Source organism: Dermochelys coriacea, chromosome 7 (genome assembly GCF_009764565.3).
Source record: "Dermochelys coriacea isolate rDerCor1 chromosome 7, rDerCor1.pri.v4, whole genome shotgun sequence".
In the NCBI taxonomy this organism is placed as follows: Eukaryota; Metazoa; Chordata; order Testudines; family Dermochelyidae; genus Dermochelys; species Dermochelys coriacea.
Genome location: NC_050074.1, coordinates 103219776 through 103230402, shown reverse-complemented (window position 1 = coordinate 103230402; position 10627 = coordinate 103219776). Strand labels below are relative to the sequence as shown.

General features: G+C 37.5%; 1 protein-coding gene across 1 annotated transcript; it reads left to right on the top strand.

The window, feature by feature from the left end:
- Positions 1-417: 417 nt before the first annotated feature.
- Positions 418-6300, top strand: NPS (neuropeptide S). Its single transcript, XM_038411424.1, has 3 exons — positions 418-431; positions 3236-3308; positions 5694-6300. The coding sequence occupies exons 1-3, from the start codon at positions 418-420 to the stop codon at positions 5874-5876; spliced, it is 270 nt and encodes an 89-aa protein (XP_038267352.1). The 3' UTR covers positions 5877-6300.
- The last annotated feature ends 4327 nt before the right edge of the window (positions 6301-10627 follow it).

Genomic DNA, 10627 nt, shown 5'->3' with positions numbered 1-10627 from the left:
TGCCATTGATGAGTTGATGCAGAGAAAAATACATAGATGCTTTGAATTACATTAAAAAATTCAGCAGCCTCACTCGAAGCTGACGCTGCATCACTGACCACTAAGCTCAATGAATGAGAACTGCATGGGACAAAAAAAGCTCGAAGGTTTAACTCTCGGATCTGTGTCTGCACTCCTCTGTTCTTTCCTCTCATGTTGGCACCATTATCGTAGCCCTGACCTCTCATGTCAGCTATCACAATTCCCGTATCTTCCAGCTTTTTAAGAAGCACATTTGTCATACCAATTCCTGTAGTATCATCAATGTAAATAAATTCTAGAAAATGCTTTCTGACATCCACCATTGCAGGGACATTTTCACTAGGTTCTGTTGTTGTTACAAAATGCACTATTAAAGTAATTTGTTCCGTATGGCTGATGTCAAGTGTGCAGTCCATAATAACAGAGTAATATCTTGCTGACTTCAGATCTGCCACAATCTTCTGTTTGACTTTTGTTGCCAGTAACTCTATGATCTCATTTTGAATGGTTTTTCCAAGGTAGTGGTATACATTTCTTGGGCGGTGACTCTTCTTAGATGCTCCTGGAGTACAGCATCAAACTCAGCCATCAGCTCCAAAATTTTAAGGAAGTTTCCATTGTTTGGCACATACAGCCGATCTGAAGTGCCATGCAGTGCTAGGTTTTGGGTAGCAAGCATTCTCACAATGGCAATGAGCCTTCTCAGAACATTTTGCCAGTAAAGAGACTCTGATGCAATCTTCTCTTGATGCTGATCATCTATGGTGGCCTTTAACCTTAGTCTCATCTCAAGCTCTTTCCACCTGTGGAATTCTCTCTGGTGATTTGTTGCCATCTCATGACATATCTGACTTCTAGCCAGACTTTTCCCGACCTTTGTTCCTGTAGAACCCGATGTGGCTGGAACATTAGACTGAAAGAGTTTGCAACAAAAACAGTATGCAGCATTCTGTGTTTTTGAGTACATAAGCCATGGCCTCTCCATTTTGTCACCATTGGGGATTTCACGCCAGTAATGTGTTGAATGGAAACTTCTATTTTCATTGTCTTTGGGGAACATGAAGTTTTTCACTTGCTGTGGCCCATACAGTACAAGGAAGTCCCTCAGGCTACTGCTCAAGTGGGTCCACAGTCCTGGATCATCTAGACTTAAGGAACTAAACCCAGCAGCAGCTGTTTCTTGCACCTCTGCCACACTCTTCTCTGAACTACATTTTTCTACAGGAATGTGCATGGTTACATCCATTTGAGATGGAAATATGGATGCTGCAGGAGCTGCCAGGTCACCTGCACTCTGACTAACTGGAAGATCAGGCATCTCCTCACCACTCACATCCGCACTAGGGCCGGAAGGCTCACAGTGAACATTTGTCTCTAGGTATCTCAGGAGAAGTCCTTCCTGCTTAGATAGAAAAGCTTCCTTTGCTTGCTTGCTTGCTTTTTCTGAATGGGCGTTTTCTTCTTTCGCTCATGACTGCTGTTCTGTGCCAGCTATAGTGGCTCTCAACACTCAATTGAAGAGGACAAATAAGCAGGCTGGTAGCAGGGCCTGAGTGAGGGAAGATATCAGTGTCTTAAGGGCCTAACTGGCAAGTACTTCAGTTGACTGCCTGTTCTCCTTAAGTGGGTTCAGGAAAGCAGCAGGAAACAGGAAGCTCCCTGAGAAGCTGGTGTTAATCAGTCCAGGCTCCTGGGGGTGCTAGAGAGGTACATAAGAGGCTCCTCCTCCTTTCTCTCCCTGCAGCTCCTGCTGCTTTCTATTATTCCCTCTCACCTTTTCTCCTGCCTGCCTGTTATGTCTCTTGTGCTCTCCTTCCTCCAGCACAGCACTCACCATCTCTGTGCATCTAGAGCAGAGAGAATACATGTGCACCAGCAGCAGACACAATTTTCTACACTCTGAGTCCTCGTGGCCCCCCCGCCCGACCCCCACAGTTCACCTCATGGTAAGGCTAGCCCTGCTTCCCATCAATAAACAAACAATAACATCAGCAGGTACTGCATGCACAAGCCGATAGATTGATTTAATTAATGAAGCTGTGGTTGAGTAAGATAGTGTCTGCAAGAAAAGAAATTAAAGTCCAGATGATAATTCCAAGAAGTCCAGATAAAGAATAAATTAAATGTTATACTGACACAGACACTAGCATCCCTCTGCACATCAGTTAGGTGCACTTATGTTAGGCTCATGGTTTCTGAATATGAATCTAGATCCATTTGGACCTTGTCAAACTGAACAATCAAACCATTTTAGCTGGAATTGTATTAAATGGAAGTTTAAACATCATTAAAAACTCAGTACAGATGAGGCCTAAACAATATTCATAGTAAGGTCTGCAAAATGGTGGGACTTCCATGGTGCAATGTGTGGGTTTTCTAAAAGGACCAGATCATGCATGTGAGTAGGGCATTGGCCCCAACATCTTGCTCTAGCAGTAAGAAAGTCAGTTCATTTCAAGAGTCTTATAAATATTGTCTATCTGCTTAGTCTGGTAATAAACGACAAATAGTGGAATGTACCATATAAAACAAAAATACAATTCACAACAGAAGTTAAACAGATTTTTGCTGAGATAAAAAAAGTCCTTGGAAATATTTATTGTTTCTGATCCCAAAGAATTATAATCTACTTTGAGGAACTGGCAGCTGAAAATACATTTTCACTACTTTTTGTATGCTACTAGGTGTGCATGAAACATGTATAGGGTTAATATAGCATACAGTAATTGATGAAACTCTTGTTAAAATAAATTTTTGTGGAACCTTGAGATCTTTTACCATTTGTGCCATGATAATACGGGTTGGAGGTAAACTGTCTTGAAGGACATTTTAATGGCAACACTTTTAATGAAGTAAATTGGTAGTTTTATAATGGCAGCTGTGTGTGTGTTCTTGCCATTTTCCCATTTAAAAAGAATAAAAGGCCAACCAAGGACCAGTCAGTCAAACTGAAATAGGATTTGATGACATTTTCATTCCTGAACTCTTGGTATAAAATGGTCATCTAAGAAAGAACTGATAGGAAATGTGAGAAATTTGGCAATAAAACTGCATAATTGCACATAAGTGCTGAAAGAAAAAAATGATCAGGTAAAGATATTGCACTTTATATTATATGTTTGGAAAGTTTGTATTGGTGTATATGTATGTATATATTAAGTTTTCCTTTTAAAAAAATTAAACTAATTTGAGTTTTTCCTTGCAGTCTGTTTAGGTTAAACTTAATTTTAATTATTTGGATCTCAACAATGCACCTGTGGGGGTGTTACCCAACTGTCCCTTCTATGGTAAGCTACAATCCTTGAACATCATCTACTTCATCTATTTTAAATAGATATTTTAGTTAAATTTAGTTGGATTACTTTTAAACACTATTTGATCAAACTTGTTTTTATGTTAAAGTTGTAGATTAAATATTACTATCAAATGTTCCTTGTTGTGAAGAATTTTTGCTTTAGTTGTTAGCAAGGTAGACAGAATTCTCGCTAAAAGAATCTATTCGGCCTGAAGTGTTTATTCTTTTGTACATGGGATGCAGCTTATGGAGTGGTTCAGCCATGGGACTGAGAATGGGAAGCACTGAGTTCTGACACTGACTTCCTCTCTATTTCATCTCTCTATATGAGCTTCCCCATACTGTTATTAGTTATTATTTGTAAAGTACTGTAACTGTTAGGCATTCTTAATAGGTTTGTATGCTGAAGGATAACTCCTACGTAGTATTGTAGTTGTCTTATTCAAAGGAACCTATGGGGAAAAAAGCATCAGCCTATAGAATGAACAGTATTATGTATCTATGTATTTTAATGAAGTTCTGTAAAGTAGAAGTAAACAGGATAGGCAGTGCATACCAATATTTGATGTCTGGGATGGGGGAAATTACAATAGTAGAATATTAAACTTTATGTGAAGTGCCCCATGAAAGATTATGCAAATATGTTCTGATTTAGATGTCTTGCTCCAAATAGTAATTAAGTATGTTCAATTTCCATGTTAGGATGTAGTTTTATTTAAAGTATTTTGCTTTATTTCTTTGTAACTAGAATATTATTTCTTGGAATCTTAGTTGGGATTCCCTTTTTTTCCTTTCAGGCATATATTGTATATCACCAGATTTTCATTAATGAAATCTATCTCCACTACAAATAGTATCTACTTGTGTGATTGTTTTCTTTTTATATTGATGTGGAGTTCAAAGTCATCTTCATCAATCAGTCTTCTGATTTTTGTGTGTATGTTTTATTTGTGTCATTGTTTAATACTGTTTCATCTTTGATCATATATTGTTTAGACCTATTTTGAGCTATTTGACTAGCCATGTTTAATTTCAGCTCTCATTATGGCAATGATATAGTATGTCAAATGCTTTTTTTATTATTTAATATATGCCCAATGCCTTTCACTTTCAAATAAGATTAACAGAATGATGACCTTGTTATCCATTAGTACAAATCCTTATATGGGTTGCAATGATGTCTCTAGAATCTCGAGATGGAATTTGCTTGCTTTATGCTTCTTGAAGATTTTATTTTTTTATAAAAATGGAGAATATCAATTTGTAAGAAAGCCATAAACAGAGAGATTCTGTAATCCAGTGGAGGGGTGTGCTACTGGGAATTTGCCTCAGACTCTCTAGGTGACCTTAGGCAAATCATAATAATAATACCCATCTTTTGTAAAGTGTTTTGAGATCTATTAATGAGAATATTATTAAGTAGTAGATGGTATTATTATAAATAATTAAGTACCAGATCAATACTAATATTCCATGGGAATTTTGCCATTGACTTCAGTGGAGCCAGATTTTTATATTTAGTGACTTCTCAACCATTAAGCTGAAGATATGTACACATAGACATATACAGTATGTATATTGTACAATATATATCTCCTATTGACTGCTACTGTAATAGGATGAAAGGCTTTACATAACTACTGTATGAGAGGATAGAAAATATAGCTAATTATGGCTCCCTTGGTATGTATTTTATACATTTTTATAATTGTAAGATACAGTAAAAGCTCGATGTGTATGTGTGTGAGAGAAAGAAAGAGAGAGGGGGGGAGAGAGAGAGAAAGATACCAGATTACTTAAATGCAAATCAAAAATATTTCTGTCAGTATTAAGAAACATAATCATGACTGTAACTATAGTAGCAAAAGAGAAACCGCAAAAGCTGCTGTGCATTACAGATGTTTCCATTTCTGGTGTTATCTATCTTTTAAACTAAATAGAGTCCACATAAATTGTAGTGAAATTGCTGTTACATTATTAATAGAAAAATCTTATTTTATAATGGCAAATGTGTACTGTACTCTAGAGGAAAGTGACTGTCACCTGCCACAACAGACAACATCATTTGTGCTACATTGAAAATAATATGTTTCAGATAGTAAAAATAACTAGACATATCAGAATTTTATACAGGTAAAACACCACTTGCATTTTCAGAAAAGCTATAAAAACATCCGATTTGGATACTTTTAAACCAAAGCAAATAATAGTCAATTCTTGTCATTTTAAGCATAAATGATTTTTTTGTCTTTTGGCTTTGCTTTTTACAGTGGGCAAGTCCCAGCAAATGTGCAAATCCATAATTATGGCTTTTCTGATCTGTGATGTATATTTTTTTAATCTTCTGAGCAATAATCCTTTTTATTTGAATTGCCAGCTGTCCAGGAAATCTGATTACTGTCTCATCCTGCTGAATAGCTGCTTAGCCAAGCTGGACAGGAGTGAAGAATTGACTTTTCTAAAACCTTTCCTGGAGAAGTCTTTCATTAAAAGGTCCTTTCGCAATGGAGTTGGATCAGGAATTAAAAAACTTCCTTTCAAAGAGCAAAGTAATAAATAACTGCTCAAGAAAGTATCCTCAACTTTAGCAAATAACATTTAACTGTGAAGTTAAAATAATTTGCAATGTATTTCTGTGATAAAACCAAAAGAGACAAATGTATCAGCATGTTCATAATGTAAACAGATGTTTATTTCAAATAGTGCAAGCCAAGTGAAGCAGATCAAATTGTTCAGTACAGGCATTGTTTTCAAAGTTACAATATCATAAAGTTTTGTATTGATATAAATGTGTTTTCAACTGGTTAATTCCGTTTGTAAGACTGCAGATTTAATCAGATTGCTCTTGATTAACGCAAAAATAGTTCTGTGCTTTGAAAGCATACACACATGCAACCAGCCTTTAGGATGGCAGCTTTGTATCCTACATATGCTCATCTTTGGTCTAAAAGATACCCTCATGGTTAATGCAGGGCATAGCTGCACTTTATTGGCCTGATTCTCATTTACATGAAGACCACTTCATACCACTCTGGTAATATGAAGAGGGTCTTAAAATGTAATTTAAGACATCTTTATACTGCTCTAGAGGTGTAAAGGGCCATTCCTGAAAAAAAAGAATCAGGCCCTATGTTTAAACTCTAATTTATTTTTAGTATAGTTATTTAAAATGACTTCAACAGGAAGTAATCTCTTGAGATGTCATTCATTTTCAGGAGTGTCCTGGGAAAGCATTCAAAATCACTGTAGCAGTGCATGTTCCTTTGCTTCAATTAATCAATTAATGTAGGCAACAAACATCTGATGATATCTGCCAAATAGGGCTTACCTATTTTCTGCTGTTATGGTTGTGCTCTAATGAATAGTGGTCCATTTTTGTTTTTTCTTTGCTGTAAAGTAACTGGTTAGATGTTTGTTCTCAAAATATTGTAGATTTTGTCAGCTGGAAATTATTTGTGTGAATTTTACCTTGTGGCCATTTCCTTTGAAAAGTGATGTAACAAACTCTGAATGTTGTCTTAAAAATGTAGCAATGTGTATTTGTTCAGATGCATTTTGAATTCCAAAAAATATATTAATAAATCAATGTATGGATCATTTCACATATCTCATTTGTAACATTATGAAGAATGAAGTGGTGTTATTAGACTGGAACAGTGTTTATTTGTCTGAAGTGTCACAAAAGGAACATTGTCATTTATCATTGTTTTCATTTTAAGGAAATATTGGGTACAAGTGCTCTGCTCAGCAGTGCTCATTGCCTACTGGTTGCGGCTGAGTGTGGGGGCAGGGGAAGTTCAGAGTAAGTGGTTGCTGCTCCCTTATTCTGGGGACAATTCTATATTGATCCTAATGTACTTTAGAACAGCTATGGGACATGTCTGGAGAGATCTCCAGAGGCCATTAGGGATATGTCTACACAGCAAAGAAAAACCTGCAGCTGGCCCATGCCAACTGGGCTTAAAGGGCTCAGGCTGCTGGGTTGTTGCATTGCTGTGTAGACTTCTAGGCTCGGGATGGAGCCTGGGTTCTAGGATCCTGCAAGGTGGGAGGGTCCCAGAGCTTGGGCTCCAGTTTGAATCCAGAAGTCTACACAGAAATGAAACAGCCCCGCAACCCGAGCCCTGCAAGCCCAGTCAGTTGGCATGGGACAGCTGCAGGTATTTTTCTGCTGTGTAGGACTACCCTGATACATGCACAGATTTTTAAAGGTGTTGCCCTATTCAGCATTATAAGTAGGGTTGGCAGAATTTGATTTTAATCATTTTTTTTTCAATTTTTATTGCTTTAAATGTTCACAGTTGTGGGAAATTAAGGGGGTGGGTTAGATAATTATTTCATGTCAGTAAACATTGAGATTTATGAAGTTAAAGCTTTATAACCATTAAAACACAAATTATCAACATGTCAAAATATACAAAGCAAATATCCTTAAACCATAATAAGTTCTCAAGCAGCATTTTTCTTACTTTGCCTACTTGTAAATTAAATTATTAGCATTAGACATTTTTTTTCACTGGGTTGTGTGTGTATGGTGAGAATGAAGTTTACCAACATTTAACATAGCTATCTAAGGCACTTGGACAGGCTTGGACAGACTAGATTTTTAAGTCCCACTTTCAGAAGTCACATAAGAACTTAGGAGCTTATGTCTCATTGAAAGTCAATGAGACTTAGGCTCCAAAGTGTCTAAATCACTTTTAAGTGGCATTCTGCCCAGTATTCACCTAAATGACAATATAAAGCTGAGCGATATAAAGCCTGAAAAATGCCCGGTATCCCACTGAATTACACAAGCGGCTCTGCCATCTGTTGTCTGATCTTGCATTCACTGCACACTCAATTCTCTCATTGCTGATGCTGTCTTTTATAGGAATGCTAAAATCCTTTCTATGCTTTAAAGGTAGATTTTTTTTGGAAGGAGTAAAGAGTACATAAAGTAACCATAGTGACCTCTGTCAGAAAATAAGGATGTAAGATTGCGGTGGTGATATTGCTAAACACATTAATGTTTGCTCCATTTGCCTATACAGTCATAGTCCACTTGATAAAGAGATTTGTTACCCTGAAAATATGATATATAGGGCTACGTTTTCAACGCACAAATACTCATGATGAAGGATGCAGACATTTTGGCCTATAGCATTATTAAACTATAACAACAAATTACATTGCCATCAATACTTTTTCATTATTCCGTGACAAAACATTTCATTCACTTACACTGTTTATTAGTTATTCTTGCAAAAATGAGAGCAAAAGGACAACCAGATTTAGAGAGAGAGAGGTGTGACCTAGGGATTGGAGCACAATAGAATCAGCCAGGAATGCCTGAGAACAATCCCAGCTCTTAACAGTGACTCTTTCTGTAGCCTCGGATAAGTCCCTTCACCACTGCTCGGTTTCCCCACCTATAAAATAAGTAATTACATTTATCCAGCTATCTCAAATCTGCAGTCAGGATTAATTGATTTTTTCAGTACTTTGAAGACAAAAAGTGATTCAGGGGTGCTAACCAAGAGAAAGGATAGTCTTCTTCTAAGATAAAGCACTGGACTGGGATTCAGAGGATGTGAGTTCTATTCCCAGCTCTGCTACAGATGTCTAGTGTCACATTGGGCAAATAGTATCACTGACTTCCATTGTGTGCCTGTTTACACACCTGTAGAATGGGAACAATAATATTGACCTACATCCTAGGTGTGGGGAAGATAAATTTATTTAGACATTTAGACCTTATGGTGATGGATCTGAAAAGCATTTAAATAAATATTATTATTCTTTTCTCTTTACTGGATGTTATAATCCATTCTTTTAAAAAGACACTGCCAGTTCAAATTTACTCTCTTTAAAGAGTGTATGCAGAATCTCTGTCCTGTGAGGGTATTTAATTTATTTTGCTCCAAAATGATTTTTGGGCAGATAAACAGCCATATTTTTAAATTCTTGTAAATCTGAACCTGCAAATGGAATATGGCTTGTGGAAGTACTCCTCAGGTGTAATTATTATTATTACTGTTTAATGTTTATATTGCATTAGTACTTTAAGACCACAACTACATTTGGGCCCATTATGCTAGGAGTTGTATAAACAGCTAGGAAATGGTGGAGCTGACCCTAAAGAGCTAGTAAATTTCATAGGTTAGATTTGCAAACAAAAATGCACTTCAGCTAATAGTAAAAAAATGTATAATCACGAACTATATATAAGTGCCTCTGAGCCATAGCACATAAGAGGAATGTACAGAATTGGTCTAAAACACATATTACCTTACCCACCTTGTCTCTCAAAGTAACCCAAGAATTCTGGACTAATATGTGGTTTCTCAGGCTACAATAATACATGGGAGCCAGTCTGTGCAATCGCAGGGGGGCTGTTCTGTGAACACTGCATCAACTTCATGGTAATCAAAGATTTCATCAAGACTTCCCCAGGAGGACAAGAAAAACCATTCTGAAATGTGCCATAAAGATAATGGGCCTTTTAAGACCCACCTCTTGTGTGAGTTTTGAGCCCCAGGAAGGAGAATTTCAGCCTTTCTAATTCTTTTCCTTGAGAAGTTAGCCTGGAAAACATATATTGATATAAGCAGATATAACAGATCACTATGTTTGAAAGGAACAAGCAGCTGGGTACCATTTATAGAGCAGGAGGCTCGCAGGTGAGAGGTGCACAAAGAGATTCCCCACTTTTCCCTTGCCTCCAGACACACATTCTTTGAATGCAGAAGGAGTCAGTCAGATTTGCAGCGTATCCCAAAGACTCTTCTCACTAACTACCCCCAAAAATGTAAGCTGGCTTCATACACAAGGTCATGTGGACAGGGAAAGGTTGTGTTTATGAAGAGAAGTGTTTCAAAGGCCTGTCCAAAAATAGTACCAACAACTCTGCTTGGTACTGTTTTAAGTCCTCTTTGAGGATGGCATTGAGGTGGCTGCTGGTCACTCAGACACCTGCTGAGCTGTAGATAGCATCTGCTATGGCTTCAGCCAGAGCTGAAGACACAAGGAAAACTGCTTTGCCACCAGTGCTGCTAGGTGTACGTGAATGTAGGAAGGAATGAGGGAAACCCACAATGTAGTCCCTGAATTCCACTCTCTGGTTGCACCGACATTATATGAGAGGGCTTTGGAGAGGAGACAAGGCTAAGATACTGCAGCCTACCACAGACTGTCTCTCCCCTAGCTGAGGCCTACCTGCTGAAACCCAGCCCAGGGTTTAAAGTGCTGGCATCATAGTACCCCTGTACCCTCCATCCACTATGTCCAGGTAAGACCTTTCCCCTATCTCACTAGCTAGAAAAGACCATA

What these genes read in the sequence shown, in the direction of transcription:
- NPS (XM_038411424.1), top strand. An exon ending in ACCCAACTGTCCCTTCTATG is followed by an intron (nt 3,309 to 5,693) that starts GTAAGCTACAAT and finishes TTGAATTGCCAG; the next exon opens with CTGTCCAGGAAATCTGATTA.